At 39.1% G+C, this 21,742-nt stretch overlaps 1 protein-coding gene across 3 annotated transcripts in view; it reads right to left on the reverse strand.

Annotated features, from left to right (window-relative positions):
• ephb4a (eph receptor B4a) overlaps positions 1-21,742 on the reverse strand; it is a 46,319-nt gene that overhangs the window by 16,561 nt on the left and 8,016 nt on the right. For 2 of the 3 annotated variants that reach the window (XM_030154524.1, XM_030154523.1), the window contains exons 2-4: positions 5,762-5,832; positions 2,746-3,027; positions 610-1,000 (exon numbers count right to left, since the gene is read on the reverse strand). In XM_030154524.1, coding sequence (XP_030010384.1) covers positions 610-1,000; positions 2,746-3,027; positions 5,762-5,832 — 744 coding nt within the window. Of the gene's footprint in view, positions 1-609; positions 1,001-2,745; positions 3,028-5,761; positions 5,833-7,826; positions 9,167-21,742 lie in introns of those variants that run through there. The other variant, XM_030154525.1, reaches the window with a different exon arrangement.

Below are 21,742 nucleotides of genomic sequence, written 5' to 3' on the forward strand. Positions count from 1 at the left end.
AAACACTGACGGATGCAACCATACAGCCGCTTTAGAAACTGTAGCATTTCTCTCTGTGCTGTGTTTAGATTGTGCATCTCTGCTCCAATATTTATCTGTGTTTGATGCTGTGTCTGTGTGCGCGTGGAGGGGGTGTTCACGCACGAGGCTTGTTAATTGGACTCATTAGACGGCGCTGCTGCACAGCTCCTGAGAGAATCCTCCTGCTTCTTCCTCTTTTTGTCTGCTTTGCTTTGATGTTCTCAAAGTGATATGATCTTTACTCCGAGCCCCCACCACCCTGCTCCCTTCACCTCCCCAGCCCTCCTGCGCTCATTCTATCTTAGTTGAACCATAAGTTGTCTCAGCAGTAAGCCTTTGACCCTGCTCTTCCCTTCAGAGATAAGTGCTGCTCTACCTGACCTCTCTTCGTTCTTTCAGTGTCACAGCTGTTACCCTGCCTCATTAACTTCCTCGGTCTCTCATTTCCTCCCGAATGCTTCGACCCTCGGTGTACCCCACCCTCATCTTACCATTGTTTTCTTGTTTAGTCTGCCTACTCTGCTGTCTCTGTGTGTGTACACTGTATATGTGTTTGTATGTTTGGCTAAACTGTGCCATTTCTTTCACCTGTGCATCTTGTGTATCCCTCAGTGGGCTCGAACCCTGGCAGGCAGGCACAGGATGTTGTTGGCTGGCCCACCCACTGACCGTCTTCCCCGCAGAAAAGCTTCGGCGGCCGAGGTCGGGGCCCCTGCTGGGCGGCGTGCTCCACACAAACCCCTTGCGCCTCCTGCACCAGAGTGCGGGGGACGGTCTCAGGGAAAGAGGAAAGGGCGCTGACAAGGGGAGGACACTTTTTGAAGAAAACCCTTACAGACAGCAAGGCCATGCAGGCGCCTTGAGCCTGAAAAGCCAAGTAGAAGCCTCTCTTGGACAGGGGGCCAAGCCTTAGGGTCTTCATATTAAACTTCCGCTCCCCATCCTTCCTTAGTAGAAAGTCTGCAGCCACTGTGTCCACCTAGAACAGGAAGAATAAGAAAAGATCCTTAACTCATATGTTATGGCCGAATTCCAACAAACAGGATTCAGTCTTACAAAGGACCAGACTTGTGGTTTTGCATGTTTCAGTCATTTTGGTCCATTAACTACACATCACATATGCTTTACATTATTGATCATTTTCCAGAGCATACCATGATGACTTTAGATTGATGTCCTACCTTTTTGGCAACCATTGTTTGCCATTTGTTACTATGGGTGCTTTGAACTTGCAGGGACCTGAAACTTGCTTGTGATGGGTGATTCATCATAGTGAACATTTCATCACTTTTATTTTTCTGTCAAAGTTACATTATTAAATGGTAGTAAAGTTGTGAGGCAGGGAGTATTTCAAAGCTTTCTTTGTAGTATGTTTAAGCACACTTCATATCTGAGGTTTAGAAATGAAATAGTGAAAAAAGCAATGCATTCATGAGCCATTTGTTGAGAAATGAAACCTGCAGGACAGAAAATAGGCTTATAAAGTGGACTGAATGCACTAACAGGATTTTTAAAGAGTCTTTTCTCACTTGAAACAATAGCACACCTTGAACACAAAAACTAAAAAGCTTAAAAGAAGTTTTCAAACACACAGTCCTCTGCAAGTTGGTTTTGGTAGTGTGATGAAATGTATGGCAACGGCAAATAAAGGCAAATAATACATCATATCAATTCAGAGAATCGAATCAATTTATTTGCCGGCTTATTGACTCTGACAATGAATTATTTTGGGCTTATCAAACACAAGGTTAAGCTCAACACACCACCAATCCTGGCTGCTACAACATTTATAGAGTTTTCTTTTCGTGGGATGGAGATTTTGATTCTTTTGAACCCGTGTTTTAGTATACTGCTTTCCACTTCTACAGGATTCTGACACAACAGAGGTGACATTCACATTCACTAGGAGTGAACTAAAGGGAGTCACTGGATAATGATTCTTGTCTGAAAAGACTAAACAGGACTAAACTTTGATACTTGTGCCGTTCATCGGTTCATCTTCCTCTTTATGTTACATCTGCAGTCCTGAAAATAGCTGTGCCTCACTGAAAAAAAAGAGTTAGAAACCCAGTGAAAATTGCTGTGTTCTACTTTTGGATTAATCTAGAATATTAATGGCTGCGATTGGCCGGTGAGCCCAGTCCTGGATCAGGTATGCAGCATGTTCTCATATGCAGGATTTGTCCCAGTAGGTCTGCGGGCCTGTGCTACCAAACACCTTGTTATTACAACAAAGGACAATGCATTATGTAAGAATACTGTCACTTTTTTAGTATTTAATGACCATTTAATTATGAAAAAGCTGTGACTATCCTTTGTTTATATCAGTGTTTCTCAACCTTTTTTGAGCAAACGCCCCTTTATGTCATCATGACCCCCCCCCCCCCCCAGAAAAAATTGTCTGGGTTATACTGGTCGGTAACACATTGTCGAGTGGGGGGAGTGGGTCTGCTCGAGCTTGTATTGTATGCGTTACATAGGTAGTGTAGTGCCCCTCCTCGCAAACAGGGGTGGGGGGGCGTGACGAACGTGACCACCGAAGACTGGAGTAGGGGGACCATGTACCACTAAGTGACTTATTGCGGTGGACCGGGAGCGGGAGGGGGGGACGGTGACACCCCAGCGGTGTGGTACATGCAGTTTACATGGAGACTTGATATAAATTACATGATATAACACTAAACGTAGAGGCTTTCATTCGTTCACAGATGAGTGCAGTCGTACCTTGGTGTACGGATTCTCCATCCATGGTGGGTAAGTGGCGGTGGCCTCATTCGAGTCAGCCTGGTAATAGTAGAGGTTAAAGGTCTCCTTACAGCTGCGGTGGTGGGTTCCCCTGGAGGAACACTCCAACATGGTGAATCTCAGTTCCACGTACACCTGAGATGCTCCTCTACGCTGGATGAAGCCACTGCGCAGCCAATGGCTGGATGAGCTGTCGGTCTGACAGATCTGATAAGTCCTTACGCTGTTGTTCTCCTCATCTAGACCACTTACTTCCTCCCACTGAGAGGAAAGAAGAGAACAAAGGCTTGTCAAATCACAGGTTAAAATGGCATCTGACCTAAAAAATAAACTTGAGAAAGTGTTTCACGCACTGAGTGAATGTAATTCTCCTGTAAAGATACTTCACACAACTGGTTGATAAAATGTCCTGTTTATTGTAATCTCCTTTGTTGACCCTACTCTTTACTAAACCTATCACAGGCTCGTGGGACAGATGTGGCCTGCTGTGGATTCTGATCTAGCCTAAATTTGAATCTGAGTGGTTAAATCATTCTTCCTGCTGAGCTGCAGCCCAGCTTGTGGGAATACAAGTCGTACTTGTCAAACAGAGCACACTAGTGCACATAGCATCCATGACAGACACAGCTTTCACCCCACAAACACGTTTTTTTTTAGACTAAAATACAGGGATACAGAGGGGATATCACAAATATGGATGAACTGAAACCCTTCCACAGAAATCTACATTTGTTGGGAAGACAAATCCAACACAAAAATGCTTTAATGTTTGACTTCTGAGTCAACAGCAAACATGTTCACCATCACTATGTTCCCAGAGCAGGAAACAAGCAAGAAATTAACATACTCAGGGCAGAATTTAGCAGATTTGCTGAACTTGAGGCTCAGAAATTCAGTTATGTAAATATGTAAATCTTTAAAAATCCATTTGCAGATGATGTGTTGAGTGAGGCGGCATACCAGTCTGAATGAATTACAGTGCAGTGGAGCACTGAGAGTAAGGTTTGAGACTTGAAGGGACAAGAAAGGATTTCCCTTTTTATCCCAAATCTAATACTACAGACTTTAGTAAACAAATGTACAGCACAGCACTCCAACTAGTCTATTTAGATGCCTCCTGAAATTCACCACAAGCCTATTATGTGTCATTTTGATGTGTGAGGCCGATGAGAAGCACAAAACATGTCAGAAAATGCATTATCATAATATTCATGGTGAAAACAGGGTGCTGAACACATCCTACAGGAAAACTAATATTGTACATGGCTGCATTTTAAAATTCTCTTTTGTTGGATTGTGCAGGAAGCAAATCATGTTTAAAGAGGCTACATAATTTAGTTTAACTTGAAGTGAAAAGGCAATTAAAATTATTACAGAAATAACACAGACAGGATTAGCCTTTATATTTAAGACCTCTTTACATTGTAACTGTCCTAATATTATTCTACAGTGACCTTTTTATATCAAAACTGAGTGCTGGTGGAATTTCAGGCTCTGAGACCACAACAGGAGACTCGTGGTTAATGTATGCTTTCATTTTGTTGTATTCAGTGGAAAATGCTCAGGGGTTGTGGTTGATCACAGTGAGTCACAGATATTTAACACATAAAAATAACAGCAATTTCTACATACAAAGAACAACAATATTTGTTATGTCTGTTTCTTTGTTGTTTTCGCTTTGTTCAGTATAGTATTGTATATTTCAGTATATACAGTGCTGTGAAATCTCTACGTCTACGTGTCTTGTTTCATTTACAATTGGGTGATATTTAATTAATTTCATCAATAAGGTTTTTTTTATCTATATACAAATGCCTAAATTGTTCATCAAGATCAGTGCTTGCTTTTTTACTCAACAAATATTACAACTGACTCCTGTTCGTTGTATATATAGCGGCTGTGAGTGTTTCTCTACATTTTATTTATGGTTACTTTTATTTGTTTTATAATTAATGCAAACTCACAACACACACGCAAATGCTGCTTTTTGTAACTGTTGGTTGATATTACACATATACAGCACATGAATTTAATGAGGAAAATAGTTTTGAATTTGATTAAAATTATTACTTGGCCATGACACTGTAAAAATAGAGATTTAAATTTTTTTTGCCGTATTGCTGAGCCTTTGTTTCAATTAAAAAAAATACATTTTTGACACAATATATGATATAAGAAGCTGTCGTCAATCCTATGACCACTGAAGAAATTAATACTGAAGTCCAAATTCTTGAGAAATGGGGATGTCATTTACCCAGTGAAAAGGCAGCATAGACATGAACCATGTCAAGAGCTGGAGCCACATGTACTAAAGCCCATGTCAGGGAAACAAAGCAGTTTTTATTACACAAAACTCATGGTGTCTCTCTAGTGCTGCTTGTCTTCCTTCAGTGTATCACTGTTCAACTAATTTTTCTATTCAGCATAAAGGATTTATGAAACACAATCCAGCCATATTCTAACCACAAATGATGGGCTTTTCATAAATTACTTCAAAAAAAAAAAAAAAAAAGGGTCTCTGTAAGCCTTCCCTCTGTGACGCTTCTTGAATCAAAAGCATAGACACATTTGTTGAGTTGTAAGCATTTCCGTCCAGTCTGAGAAACCTTCTTGCCAGCATCACTGTAACCATTTTCCTTTTGAGACATTAGCAAGTCGAGCAGTTTTGGTCACTGATGCTGCTGGCACACAAACCTTAGCAACCACTCTTCAGTTGATCAAATTACAAATATGTCTTTTTCTGGCTGAAGTGTTCAAAACTGTGGGCGGTACACATCAAGTCCAAGGCTGATGGGATATATCAAAGCATCTGCTTTCAATATACTCTGAATCCAACTCTGACGCTGGTGTTGCCTTTATTCTGTCAGTTACCTGCCATATAAGGAACTCTTTTATGGGCAAAGTAACAAAGGAACAGCTGGAAGTCAAAAATCCCCCTTCGCCATGAGGTCTGCGTAAAGAATACAGATAACACGATAATGCTCCGGTTACATACCAGGGGTTTGGCACGTGAGAAGACGGTCCATTTCAGATCAGAAGTCTCAGTCTTAGTGTTCATCAGGACCTCTGTGGAAAAAAACAATCATTCACTGCAGCATAACTTATGTGAGACTCAACCCTATCCAGAGAAACAGAATGTAAAAATCACACACTGAACATATTTTGGGACCCCAGTTGCATACCAAGTACGTGCCATGACTTACACTTGGATTAGGAGAGAAGATGGAGTTTCACCAGTCAATTACATCTACAGGAACAGTCCCACTACCCAAAAATTGTCTTCCATTTCATTTATTTGTTTTTATTCCCAGATGTCTTTTCTGCTCCCAGAGACTCACAGTACTTGTGGTCACACTAAAGCTGGCAAAATGAGCCTTTTGTCCAGGGAGAGAAGGGACAAGGAATGGGAACAAGGTATTGACAGGGCTTACATAGATACAGACATATATAGAACAGAGAAAGAGCGAGGAGACAAGCATACATAAAGATTTAAGTCCTTCCAGTCACGATCTGTGATTACAATAGAATTGATTTTTTGTAATCTTTTGAAGGGCAGGCTGCCAGCTCACAAACAATCTGAACACTTCTGGTATGATTCAGGACCCTAATAAAATCCGGGACCTGAACTGCATGTAACTTGCACAGTCAGGTAGGGGTGAAAGCAGCCCCTTTCATTCGAGGACATCTTTTTCCGTAGCTGTCTTAGCAGATTGTCTCTGCTGAATTGTGACACGTATTTATACTGATGGGATGAGGCTTCTGTCACAGACTGGCTTTTAGAGCCTTACACATTCCCCTCTGAAGCTCATCTCGAGGGTCAGGCAGTTTGGATTTACCAATAAACAGGATTTAATGCGGCTCTCCTGTGTGCCATGATGAAGGAGAGCACTTGCATAAAAATGGATGTTGGCAGAAATGGGGGTTTCGATGTGAGTCTATCATTGGGGTTATTAAGATGTTTTGTTGAATTAGGCTCTCAATAAAAAGTTCAACTGCAAAGTCTGGCATCCCGTATCCATTAAAACACAACCTCACACTCAGATGGACATAATACTACGGCCTCGGCTGCTTTTAAACCAATATGTTCCTACCTTTCTTTCATGTAGTCTTCCTACCAGCCCAATTTTGTCATTTTTTTCCAGGTGTTTTTTTAACATAACAGATTTCTCTTTTAAAGCCCCCCCAAATTTAAACAATAATAAGGTTTTTGACAGATTATGTTGGCTGCTTGTAAAGGTGCTTGTTCACTCAACCCTTAAGTGACAATCTGCAGAATAATGCATTGTTACATTTATTAAAAAAAGATGATCAACAAAAAAGGCTTTACTAGAAATCCTGGATCAGACCCGTGTGGCTGTTCTCTGCTGTGTAAAATGTGTTGTTCCCACTTCCCACATGCTTCGACGTGCTCTTTTATTTTCTAAAACATCTGCTCTGCATACTGTTAATCCTCCGGTACTACCGTGGTTCAGCTCTCCGTTTACATAGGGTCCTGATCTCACGTCACTTAGGCCAGGGTCTTACCCTATAGCGCTAGCCGTAGAGATTACTACTCAGCTGAACTTAATTGTGAAACACTCACCTGCCTCTAACTATCATTAACTCCAACCTCTGCCCCGCTAACTCTGACATCAAAGTTGCCAGGAGAGACCCACTCTGTGGCCAGCGATGATATCAGCCCAGTTGGTCTTCGATAGCTGTTTCGTGGATTTAGCACTTGTTACATGGCAGGTAATAATTTAAAAGCCAGGAAAAATAGGCTTTCAGGCCATAAAAATGGTAGGTGGATAAAGGCTAAAATACTTTCAGGACATTTGATGTTATGCACACAATAAACCTAACGTTTTACATTCACCAACATATTATGCCACACAGGGAAATAACTCAAGGAGAACTTAGAGTTTACTTTTTATAAATTTATTGTAGGCAATTTTAGCAAAGCAAAGCATATACATAAATCATCAATCAATTAATCCCTAATAAAATCATTAAACTGAACTTCTAAAACTATAAATCAATATCCTGATTATTAAACCTAAACTGTCCTCAATTTTCCTTACTTCAACGCAATCCCTGTTGTAATCTCTCAACCCACAGTTCAGCCTTGTGAAAACGTCTCTAATTGTTGCCTTGCTTGATGTCCTCAAGGGGAAGAAAAACATAAAAATAAAATGGTGTTGAAAGTCTCTTCTCTTCAATCAAAAATTGAAAGAAAATCAAAATTGGAAAAGTTCTCAAATAAAAATAATTATTTCTCTAACTTCTGTAAAAGGAAAAATCACGAACTGGTAAAAAGATCAAAAATTGGAAAGAGTTGTAAACCCGATTAAATCGGAAAAGTAAAACTATAAAAATAGAATCCAAAAATCAATCTAAATTAACAAGTCGAATAGACTGATTTCGTAGAAAATCCAATAACCGAGAAAAATCAGATAAATGGAAATAAAACTAATGACTTCTAAAAGCTTATTGAAAAAGATTCAAATTCATAAAGAATTGAAGAATTGGAAAAAGAGTCTAATAGGATAAATTCGTAAAAATTCACTTAATCGGACAAAATCGGACGAATAAGTATAAAAATGAAAACTTCTTTAAACTACAAAGTTGTCGAAAAAGTTTTTAATTCCTAAAGAATTGTAACACAAGAAAAGGGGCCCAATAAGTGAAAATATAAGAGTAGTAATTACGTCAAAATTTAGTAAAAAAGGTTTAATCTGGTAAAAATAGACAATTGAATAATTTAGAAAAATAGGGTTATCACTTACCGAGTATTAATCGGAAAAAATTACAAAACCGGAGTATTTAGAAAAGTAAAAGTCAAAAATTAAAGCTTAATCAATATCAAAAACGTAAATAGGAAAAAGTCAAGAAGTTAGAGAAATTGGATAAATGTAGAAAAATCAAAAACCAAATTTAATCTAATTACTGTAAAAAGTCAAAGGGTAAAATTTAATTTAATTTGGAATGACCTCAACAGCTTGATCAGGGCTGCCGAGTTCGTTTTAAAATACTGGATAAAAGAAAAGAAATAAGAAAATGTAAAAATTCTTCTTCCTTTCCAGTCCGGGCCAAAGTGGAGAAAAACACCAAAAGTCTGTTAAACAGATGGTCCGTCGGCAAATGTTCCCCATAAGGCGGTAAAGGTTCCTAAAATACAGTTCTTGCCTTTAAGAGTCTTTGGTCCTTTGTCATCTGAAGAAATAGGTCTTTGCTTTTAAAAGTTCGATCCTTCGATGCAAAGTTATTCTATCAGATGAGCCTCCAGCATTATTTGAGAAGTAAAGATTAACAACTCCCGGCTGATCTGCTGCGTTCTTTTCTGGACTCAAAATAGCGCAACTCGGAGCCGAATCTACACCGTTATTAACTAACGGAGCTCTGTCCCCGACGAGGCGTTGAGTACTTCGGAATTCGCTATAATAGCTATTTCTGTTTTTACTGGATTCCGTTGCCTGGTTATTTTCCATTAACGTCATTGGTAGATGAGCTGTGTCCAGATGTTTCCGTTGGAACTTTCCTTTTTTATTAGTCATAATCTGATATCTTCGGCCGAACTCAATGTTGTTCTAGCTAGAGTTCCTCATTTTCGGAGAAAGTTCTTCTTTCTCTAGGGAAAGTTCCTTATCTTTTAAGAAAGTTCTCTTTTCTTAACGTTGTCAGTTAGCGTCAGGCAGCAGACGTCTTGTTGTTGTTTACCTTAGTTCTCCTTTTCTGCAGGGTTTGTCCTAAGTTTACCTTTACTTCGTGCAAAACATGTCCTGACATAACCTAAAGACATGTCCTCACTTAACCCATCAACTTGTCCTCACTTAACCTGTCATAATACATATCAGTAAGTACAAATAAATGCACATTCCTAATTATTCTTTACTCTTAAGCATTCTTATTAATTGCAGTTACATATTTTAATTTCAACACAATACATCAGCTTAGATCATCTTATCAGTACTAAGCTATACTTAAACATTGGCTTTATGCTGGGTTGCACTGTGGCCTGTGGGATCTTGACCTCGACCCATCTTGACAATACGTATATCAAAACCATGTTTTAATCTTAAACAGATATATTCAGGATTTCTGTGTTATTCTATATGGAGATTACACTGTTCTATTTACAGCTACATCTAATGTTTATTTATTTTTCTCTCTTTTGTCAACTCACACTGATAATCTACTGTAACATTTTTTTCTTCATTTCTAGTCTCTTGTGTTTTCTTTTTTACTTCTCTACAGCATGCTCACTAGCTGCATCATTTTTCCATAGTTATTAGGCTATATAGGAAGGGAAATAAAGATGCAAAGTTAAGGTCTCACAGCTTATTAGCAGACTCATTAGCTTAGCTTGGTCCCTACCGTTGATACACAGCTTAGTCAAAGAAGTAAACGGAGGTACTGCAATACCACCAACTGTTTTTTAAGGCAGAAATTTGTGTATTGGTTGCTACCATGTTGGCTTTTTGAAGCTAAAAATTACCATGTTTTAACAAAAGGTCAGCTCTATGGAAGCACAAGTGGTACCAGAGGAGCTAATGCTAATTGCTAGCTTACTGGGAGTAAAACAGTAAACTTAATCAAAAAAGTCATTTTCCAGTCTTTTTTTTAACCTATTAACCACAGCTACAGTCAGGTTGTCTCTCTTGAAAATGACATGTTTTATTCCATAAATATAAGCTCTGAAAGTCCGAGTTGGCGACCTAGCAAGCTGTCATACAGACCTGTAAACCAATACCAGACACAGCATCAAAATCTTCTATTTGCACAAAAATTTTATTTATAATGGTCTAAAATCTGAACAAAACAAATGGGATGTGAAAGAGTCAGGAAAAAAAAACTGATTTATCCTGTGTTCACCCAAACATGAATGTTTTTCTAAGCAGATGTTTTCATCCTCTGTTTTCAAACAAAATTTTGTCCACACAACCTTCATTATAAAATATGAACAATGCAAAAATAAGTCGTACAAACACAGAAGCAACCTATTGTTTCTGGCCAATAATAAGCTGTGGATGTGGATGATACTGCAGATGAAGAGGCTTTAATCTGTCTTGAAGATGAGCAGCAGCAACAAGTTCAGTCATACACTAAAGTTACTGTATGTGTTTGGGTTGTCGGAGTGCATTCTTAAATGATGAGCATTTGGCCATAGTACCAGTCCAATCCACCTCCTAAACGTATCCATGCTGACCTCAATCTACTACAACTGGATCTGATGTTTCAGGCACAGCTTCATTACACAAAGATATGCGCAGATTGGGATGTGACACTATCATTTTTCAATCAATTCAGAAAGCATTTTAAATAACCTCTGTTGCATCCATTTACATCTGGATGAGAGGCCCAAACATGGAGACAAATTTCCATTTTGCAAAATATCCGCATTAGTGTGGACATTAGATGCGGGACTGGGGTGTCAGAGTGGTGCAGCAGTTAGGCTAATACAGTCACATCACAGCAAGAATGTCGTAGGTTTGACCCCAGCACCGGCCAGGGCCTTTCCATCCAAAGATATACACCTTAACAGGTCCACTGATCTAAATCACCTATAGGTGTGAGTATGAGAGTGAGTGGCTGTTTGTTTGTATGTCAGCTGCTGGTAGTTAGGATAGGTTCCAGCATCCCAACAACGCTCTTGAGCATTAACCACTTCTGAAAATGGATGAATGAATGTTGGATTTAATGTAAGTCTATGGGAGTCACACATTTGCAGATCCAGTATCTAGCGGTCATCAGTTGTATCACAGTTTAAGACGTGTCCAGTCGGCCTTTGGTCAAAATACATATTTTTACCATAAACTCCTGCCTCTTGAATGTCTTTAAACCATTTCCATTTTCTCTAAAAGTTTGACTTTCATCACAAATTTTTCTTAAAATTTGTAAAACCCCAGTGATAGATTAATTATCACTAATCCATTAGTCTTTTCATGCTTATGCACCTAAATCACTTCCCCCACAGTGAACAACTTCAAAGATGACTCCATCACAAGCAGTCCGTTTGTTTACATACCAAACCAAAATGTCACTCGGGTCTTCTCGGAATCTTTGTCGCAAAGTGCATTGTGGGAATGGGAATTCCACGCAGCTCCAGGAGCAACAAACATGGAGGCAACAAGCAATGAATCCGTGTCTGCTACCAGGTCAGAAGAAATCGTCATCTTATAATACAGGATGTGTGATCGAGAAAAACAATAGTTAACATCAGTTTCATGGCATTTTAGGAATATGTCATTGCGTAGGCTTATCACACATGCCTCACAAACATATAGGGTAAGGCCAGGCCCTCACCACTCACTCGTGCCTTACAGTATGTGTATGACAAAAGGGCTGCTTGTGATGGAGTCATCTTCGAACTTGTTCACTGTGAGGGAAGTCTTTTAGGTGTGTAAACACGGAAAGACTAATGGATTAGTGATAATTAGGCTATGACTCGGGTTTTACAAATTTGGAGAAAAATTTGTGATGAAAGTCATACACTGCTTTAAACAAAGTAATCTACTAACATGTATTGTCTCACTACAGCTCACACAGAATTCTACGAGTGCTAAATATATAATCTCATTACGTAACTACACACTTAGATAACCATTCTGATATATCTCCTGACCTTTCAGTGTTTCAGTGCAGTGTAAATTGAGGATAAGAGAAACCTTTTGCAGAATGTATAAAAGTTACAACAGCTGCCAGGGACCAGTCCTACTTGTTCTGTTTGAGTACATTTGCACCACACTGCACCACACAAACACTTGTAGTATTTTATCAAAATAACTGCAACGCCTACAGTTATTAATCTCTGTGAACCTGTGTAAAGTGAGAGGCAATCACATTTACCACTTACCAACCCACTTTTCAATGAAATAAATACAAATAGAGAAAAAAATGCCAAAAAAACTGAGATAAGGAGATATCTGAATATTATACATGTATCTGTTGGGAAACACTCTTACGTCCAGATGCAACTGTTTACAATGATATAAGATCAAACGTTGGAGTCAATGAATGAACAATAAATTGGGCTGCCTTCAATTTTCTTTACATCTGAATGCTTTAACTACCTTGGATTTCATTCGATCAATAAAACATAAGAGTCAAAATCTTTTAAAATGTTACATGACTGTAGGTGACATCTTATTCTGCTTCTGAACTGTCCAACTGTGACAGAGCTAAAAAAAAAAAAAGAAAAGATCAAATATTCACATCTGACAGGCTGTTTTTGTCCTTGAATCAATTATCACAACAAAAACTGTCAATCAGTTAATCAATTCATCTGTTCAGCTTCAGCAATGTTGTTAAATTGTGCTGGATGTTGATCACACAGCTAATGTTTTCTCTCCTGCCGAGCATTTTTCCCTCTCTTTAGATTAAAAATGTGTTTAATTACTACTAATAAACATTTTAATACAAACTAATTTACAGTAAAGGAGCACAGTCTATAAATACCTGACTCTGTTCGACTCGTTTATCTGTAATGATTTCACTGATCACTCAATCTCACCCACAGCTGCTCACATCTTTACCTCCTGCTAATTCATACATCTCAAAAACGCGAGCACAGTATTAACCCCCCCTTCTCAGCCCCACTTTCACTGCTGCCGCACGGTGAAATGCCTCGAATCTGTCTTATTAAATCCCACCTCAGAGCTGTCTTCACGTTCCTGTCGTGTGGGTGACGTGTGTCTGGTGTAGCATATAAAAGCCAAGGCATCACTAATCATCTTGGCTGCTGATGCTGCAGCTTCCTTATTATATCACACCGATATGAAAATGCCACCGGTAGTTTTAATCAGCTGATACACCCATGTATCACCTGTTTCTCTTTTTACCAACATGTGCGCTCCTTTTCCATTTTTTGACGTGAACACCCCGGCTATGAGTAACAACAATCTGAGACGGTGCAGAGCTGGGGGACGGTACCATGTGGAGAGCAGAGAAAGAGAGGAGAGGAGGATGAGGAGGATAATTGGGTGACAAAGTTCAGGCTGGTGCTTTCCCCGCATTTAGTACCTTGAGTTCACTTCAGCATAATTTAAAGAACACCTCCATAATACTCAGGCTCCACTGTCTGCACCTTTTATATACACACCTGCCTCTGTTTCATATGGTGATTTGAAGGAGTGGAAAAGAAACACCAACCCCCGGCATAGTAATCACTGTTTATCACTGCTCTATCATTAAGGTTTATGAGACAGGATGTGTGAGCGTTTCTATGAGATGGTGAGTGTTCTTATTATGTGCGTGTATGGCCTTGCCTTTCACTCAAGTAGATTCAGACTTAAGCTCTATAAGAGGAAGCCGGCGCTTCCCTTGCATTCTTTCAGCAGCGCCGGCCACCCACCGCCGGAAAATTGCCCCAAGTGCTAGAAAAATGTAGAAACAATGAAAATTCGTCATGTGGCCATATTTAACACCCAAAACAAACAATTGTACATTAATTACAGTACAATTGTCCATATAAAGAGATACTACGGGAGTCTAAACACAAATGTGAGACGGATCAAGACTGAGCCATGGATATGCAGCTAAACAAAAATTGCGAAATTAAAATGTATGTTTAGAAGTTTCTTTTTGCTTCATTACATAATCGTTGAGTTAGGCCTGAGGAGGGTGAAAAAATTGGACTAGCGACACAAGAAGGTATCAGACGGAGCATGGCACAGTTTTTCTCATCATCTGAACAATGTCAGGATAATACAAGCAAAAGGAAGGTATTAAGTTTTCAGTATGAAACAGACAACAATAGCGGGTGTTGTACAAGGTTTTCTTCTAACGTGCTAACCTGACCCTGTGTTTTTGACAATGGGAGAGTATACGGTGAACCTTACACCCTCATTTTCTATACAGCTGTCTTCAGGCTTCAGACGGCTGACCTCAAATACGAGAGTGGGACCCATTTGATCTGAATCCCCTTTTTTATATAACATGTACAATTCTTCACTCCTGTCTTCATTTTCTTCGCCGCATGCCCTTTTCCCTACACATTTTCCACTCTCTCTGTGGCTCTGCAGTGTGATAGGGAAATTATAGGCCTATGAACATTTGCCCTGCTTCAGCTACAATTAGACCTCATTTTAATTAAAGAAACAGAGTGCCAATTACCTTCACACACCTAGAGAAATGGAGACGGGGCAGAGCAGAGATAATAATAACAAAGAAGGAAGAAGGAAAAAAGATCATAGAACAAGCTGAGATATGACAGACTAAAAAGCTCACCATGAATGTTTAACCACTAGAATATTAGTATGTTTGCTAACAAACATTTAAATCTATATTTCAAAAGCAACAGAATCCTGGTACATAAAACCCAACCTGGTTTGCTTATATGTCAGGATTTTAGATTTCTCTGAAGGAATAATCTCCCTTATGGACAACATTCTGGTGTCACTTTAATCAATTCTAATGAGTTCTGCTAAAGTTTTTGAATAAATGTAAAATAGAGAAAGGTAATAATTCATAAGTTTGCACTCCTTGCATCTGTTTGCATAACATTTATTCACTGACTGATGGTGGTTTGGGACCAAAAACTGCTCCTTTCAAGCTCAATATAAATGTTTGTCCTGTTTCCTGAAGCAGCAGAGTAATGTTTTGATATGCGTGTTATTGGCCTCCAGGTATCACTCAGAACCTTAAGTGTTTCAGGGATTAATGCAAGCGCATGTTTTAAATTTCGCAAAGCTAATACACTGATATCAGGCATGCTTTGGGATGTTCTGGTGCCTGAAGCAATTTAACACCTCAATTTTTCACTATTAGAAAAAAAAATCCTTCCCTTTGGTCATTTTGTTTACAATATTATCATTGCACTTGCAGTTTGTAAGTTTGGCTATATTCATATACCAATAAACCCAGGTATTATTACTGCTTAGAATAACAATTATAATTGTTTAAGGGCAGAAAAGTTAGGCTTGTTTTGTTTGTGAGTACTAAAATAATTCCCTCACAGGTTATTGCATTCATCTTATGGCGGCTTCTAATAAATATCACTAGTTAATCTTGCTAATGCTAGATGCTAATTATGGGTGTCTTTGCCCTCTTCAGTTGTCTATCTCACATGTAAAACAAAAAGATGATGAACTTTAAAAGACTTAGCGTCACGTGTCAGCTTCGCACCATTGTTTCTGTATGCAGGCTTGTGTAAGCATGTGAACATAAATGTTTAGAAATTAATGCACTGAATGTGTGTGTTACAGACTTCTGTGTGTGTGTCTTTGACAGAGTTGTGTCTAGTGAGATTAGACCTCGGTTTCCTGTAGCTCCTGTCCCCTTCCTGTCTCCTGGCCTGGTGGAGGGCCGGCGGCCAACACGCACATCTTTCACCACAGAAACCGAGCTGGCCACTGTTTAACCCCTCACCTACTGTATAACAAAGGCCTCCCGAGGCACTTGGCGATGGACTCAGCGACTTTAAAATGAGTGACTTGCACGGAGCATGTATGGAGCTGTGACATGAAAGAGTGGGATGAAGGAAAGGTGTTAATGGTTAACACTCTTTCTCCTCTTGGGAGAGACGCATATCAATAAATGTTGTGGTTGGTCTCTGTCCCAGGACAGGATGTGGCCCAGTTTAGGGAGGAAGCCTCAAACTGGACTGAAACCAAAGATGCTAACCAGAGAGTATCAACAAAGCTGTGAATCAAACCGACTGACCTAAAGCACCGAGGATTAAGTACAGGTCTGCGATAGCTGACCTCTGGATGGTTTGGCTTGAGTGTACACAGTCTGTAGAGATCTACTAGACAAATTCATTCTGTTAATGATTTCCGCTCACTGTTTCTCGTAGCTGTTAAGGATGTACTTCACCGAAGCGTATCAATCTCAGAGTTCAAACAGTGGATCACAGAAAAAGGCCAGATGCCTTCTGCTTTTTTTCTTTAGCTAATAATAAACAGGTGAGATGCTTTTGATTTCTTGTTGTTGTTCAGCAGAAAATATGTTCTGGTCCCAGGGAAATCACCTTATTAATCTTTTCTAATTTTAGCTCGGTGTTACATATGAATGCAAAAAAAGGAAAGAGTCAAACAAAAGCTTTTCTTTGGCATCAGAGTTGCACGTACTGTAAATACAATTAGACGCAAGGTTGCAATGGTATGAGGTTTTCATGACACAATAACAGTCTCTGAAAGGATCACTGAACATTTGATACCACAAGTATGTTCTTGAAAATAAGTGAAGTTGTACATCAAAATAAATTTGGGAAAAAACCTAAATGGGAACAATGGAACCACATAAATGGGAGAGAAAACATGAACACAGATAAGACTCTATACCCAGGTTACCTCATGCAAATGTACACAGGATATGCATACCATGAAAACAAAGTTCACTGCTGCAAACCCTGAAAAAATATTTAACAATATGAATATGATATGATGTATCAATCACTGGCATTTCCCTTTAGTTAATTGAGTTAAAGTGGAAAAATAATCTGTTATTATTCAAGTCACACAAGTTCACAGTTTGTATTTTCTTTAATCACACTGCTTAATAAAAAAGTTTTGACCCTCACATAAAATGAGAGGTTAACAGAGGGTTGGGAGAATATGAGACATCAACTCGGTTCTGTGCTTTTTTTATTTCGCCGCCTACAAGTAATGAGTTTTGACCCGTGGTGTCAATTGCAGAGCAGTGCTTGTACATCTTGAGCTCAAACAGGCTTTTCCTTTAGACAAACAAAATTCTCACACTCTGGCTCCAAGGCCAAAGATGTTTCCCAAAGAGACCAGAACAATATCTCCAGAAAGCCGGCATGTATGTATGAGTGTGACTTAACATTTGAGTGCAATTAAAGGAGGTGTTTGCTGTTGGACATCTGTGTGTAAAAGGAAGTGAATGATGTTGGAAAGAAGTAAACGCAGTAGGCTTGGGTATTTAATTAGCAACAGGATGCATCGAAGCGAATAAAACTTTTACCTTTTTTTCCAGTTTAATTGCTTGTCATTGGGACTTCAATGCTAAGATGGAAAAAGTAAGAAATCCTAAATGCTTAATTGCCAGCAGTGTCTTGCAACTGATTGATTCAAATGTCTAGCTTTAAAGCATATTTCAGTTTTTTTGAGAATATTGATCTGCCATGGCGTTCACCTCCTGCTTCCTCCAATTATACTGCTTTCTCAAGTTGTCTTCAAACATAACCCAACTCTGGAAAGCTAAAAGGCTTCTTGAGAACATTGTTGCAGGCAACACCAACTCCCTGGTGGTTTTCTGATACAGGAGCCAACAAGAGGAGGAATGAATTAGAAAGAAGTTAAAAAGCCTTTTTTTTTGTAAAATTCATTATATTTTGGGGCATACATTTCCTCTGCATTCCCACCAGTGGCGCTGCCTTTAAATGAATGATAATACAATAAAATGAGACAACGCTTAGGATGACACTCAATTTAGAAAGCAGACACATCAGTGGACTGCAGAGTATAGACTTTTTAGAGATGGTAATCAGATTTATCATTCCAAAGGAACCTAAACACTAATTTTACTTTAAGCCTTTTCCCTTGTGTACACTTCCTCATTTTCCTTTGTCTCTTATGATCATTTCTAAGTTTTCTGCTCATCATTTATCCCCGCATCTCCCCATTTTCCCTATCAGATTTTATAAAAATGGAGACGATAAGCTTGGGCTGTGCTGTCTGCACATGAAACGGTGTGGAAATACAAGCTAAGAAAATTAATCTGTTTGTGTGAATTGAAGATGATGATATCAGAGTATAAGCAATTTTAACTCCAGTATTGTGTTTACGTCAACATGGACCTTGCATATTTTTCTATTAAGGTGTATTTACATTTGCCTCTACTATTTAACTGAAGGCATTACTTTTGTTAAAAGTGCATCACCAAGACACTTGTGTATAATTCTCATTTGTCTCAGTCACATATTAATGCGCTACTGAGATAAGCAAAAGAGACCCTCAAGAGATATGATTGCAAAAGGTGAATAATCACATAAAAATAAAAATTATTAAAAATCACCCTAAGGTGCTGCAGGTGTGAATGTCAACAACATGTTTTTTATAGCACATTCAGAGTGGTAACCTAGAAAACTGTAAGCTTTTAAGAAATGCATAATCAAACCTGAATAAAAACAAAAATACACCCAATACATTCCCATTTTACCAACTCTTAATCTATTTCACATTTCAGGATCTTTAAAAACTCATTTTCGCCTTGTCATTGGCGCTGTACATATGAGGAGGACAGTTTCTTGAAATGTGGGTCACAAGTATTAATTAGTGCAGAGAGACACGCTTTTATTCATCATTATGTGCACATTATTAGAGCAGAAGCCAAACTCAATAACAGAAAGAAATATGACTGCATATTTCTTTTTTTTTTATTTGCAAAACTGCCTCCAGCATATGCAAACATGGAGCGACAAGGAATGGCATATTTTGATCAACACGACACGTTTTAATCTTTAAAATTCATGCCGTAACATCTTAAGAGCTCAAAAAAAGTGTCTTATTTCTTTTCTAAGACCTTGATGCTACAAAAGTGAAAAGCAAGTGTGTTAGTAAACAGATGTGCACTGCGCAGTACATTTGAGCACTTTGGTCTTTTAAAAGACATATTGTGTGATGACAGTCTCTACAGCCATGCTTTAGGTAAAAGGTTTTACTTTGTCAAAAGGTGTCAAAAGGTTGCAGCGTGAGATGGTGGAGTAGTCAAGCAAGCTGAGATAAAGCCCACATTCATATTTATCTAGTAAGAAAATGTGTTTACATTGGGAAACGATGCTCCACTCATTGATTTATCATCTAAGTGATATGCTTCTCATCTTAGCAGTCTGAATTTAATGATCTGAGTTGGCAGAATGAAGAGCTACATGTTGGTGCTACAATGAAAACAGACAGATGTCCATCATTTCAGAAGGAAATGGAGTATGCACATAAGAACAGAGGGGTGTTACCTTATGAGGCAGCTGGATTCATAAGATGTTGAACTCACACAAGGACCCTCAAGCCCTAATCTGCTTCACAGCCTGCCTAAAATATTAAGTAGAGACACTAATGGAAGGCTGCTGTGATGGAAATAGTTCTGCCAAATGTCTAGTGGTGGTCACACTTCAACTGTGTGTTATATACTGTCATATCAGCCACCATTAGTAAAATAGAAGCTCTCGATGCATCTGTATTTTTTAACTACAACTGGGTTTACATGGTTCTACAATCAAAATTCAGGTGTAACAACTTCACACACTTCCCTGATCCTGATCCATGCCTCAGAGCTATCACACAACATCACACTCTGGTCGAAACATCTCTCCACAAACCAACAAGCCTGAAACTCATCTTTATAGAAGGCTCGAAGGCAGCTGAACAGGGCTATGTGTCATCACTATAAAAGCGCCATGGGAAACTCTGTGTTCTTCTTTTCAAGCACTATCTCCATCACTATTCATCTTTTCCCCCGTCCATAGGGAGGCCAAAGATCAGGGTCAGACATAGACCGGCACACCCGCAGGGCAGATACTTTGGAGCCCCGCCGTGCTAAAATCTGGGATGATCTTCCTAAGCAGCAGGTGATCCTGACACGAGCATGTTTGTGGTGTCTTCACATAATTAGACTTGGATATCTGTCAGATTACAACAGATTCATTATTGGCATATGTGTGTCCCCTGTCATTTATTCCATTAATAAAACAAGATGGAGATCAAATGTAATGTTGTTTACTGGGAAAATATATTACAATACAGAGTGGCAGAATAGTACTGCCAGCTGTTGGAGGGAACAAAGCATGGAAATGTGATTTTTTTAAAAAAATACAAAATGTGACCTATCTCTTTTTCAAATCTTGCCTGATGAAAAACCCACATAGCTCCATCCACTGCTGCGATGCATCTAAGAAACTCACTATGAGCCCCCAAAATGTCTACTGTGGTACTTAAAACAGCGTTTTTATCAAAGCTTTTACTAAAGCAGAATCTACAATCCATTTTGGGAAAAAAAACTTGCCAAAGAAAATGCACACACACACACGCACGCACGCACGCACGCACACACAGAGCCTTCAGTGACTAATCTGCTGTGGGAGGTGGACAGCTTGAAGCTAACAGTGCAGACTACAGCTAAATAAACCATCTAAGGATTGACACATCTAAGTAGAGATACAAGAGAACAGAGTCTGAGTGAGAATTTTTGCTTTTATTCTGACACATTACGCATTTTCATACCCAAACAACAACAGACACATGGAGAGCTAATTTTCTTCATCTGTCTGTGCATGCTCCTACAAGCTCACAACTGGAAGTTTGAGGCAGCGGCCAATATCTAGGATAAAGATAGTCATCTTTGAATTTTTTACTTTACAGAGTACGGAGAGCATACATTTCCCTCTTCATTCAGCCATATTATGTTTTCATCAGTGGGTGAATCCAGTAGTTTATACACTGTATGAATTTCAAAACCACACTTTTGTCCAACAGCAGAAACAGGGGCTGAGCTTAGTAATACACTGATTGTTCTTCAGTGATTGGATAAGGAAAAGGCAAGATAGCAATCAGTTATCATTAAGAAATAGTGATATGTATGAATAAGAGGAAAGACCCACAGCAAAAGAACATTGTGTGCACAGCACTGCTTAAAAATGAGATACTGGGCTTCCAAAAAAATAAGGTGCTGAATGCTTCTTTAACTGAACTGACCCATTCCTTTTTGGAGCATGACTCCCTCTTAAAGCTCTTAGCAGTGTGGAAGCTGTAGGAGGGCAACTAGCGCACAGGAATGTCTCTGCTATGCTGTATATAGCAGAGCCCACTTGGTTCAATGCAGTATATGAAAACAGGCCCTGAGAGATGCACTGAAGCCGTGTGCATGCATAAAGGTAGAGGCAAATATACACCTGTTCTTGATGTCGAACCTAGTGATTGCATTTTCACTTAAAACGAGCATATCAAACACAAGATGTAGGTCAGCCTGTGACGCATGGAGGAAAATATCCCAGGCTCAAATCGAATCAAGTCTACTGATGGTGTATGCTTCGGTAAGAGAATTT

The sequence above is a fragment of the Sphaeramia orbicularis genome, chromosome 14 (assembly GCF_902148855.1).
Source record: "Sphaeramia orbicularis chromosome 14, fSphaOr1.1, whole genome shotgun sequence".
NCBI classification, from domain to species: domain Eukaryota; kingdom Metazoa; phylum Chordata; class Actinopteri; order Kurtiformes; family Apogonidae; genus Sphaeramia; species Sphaeramia orbicularis.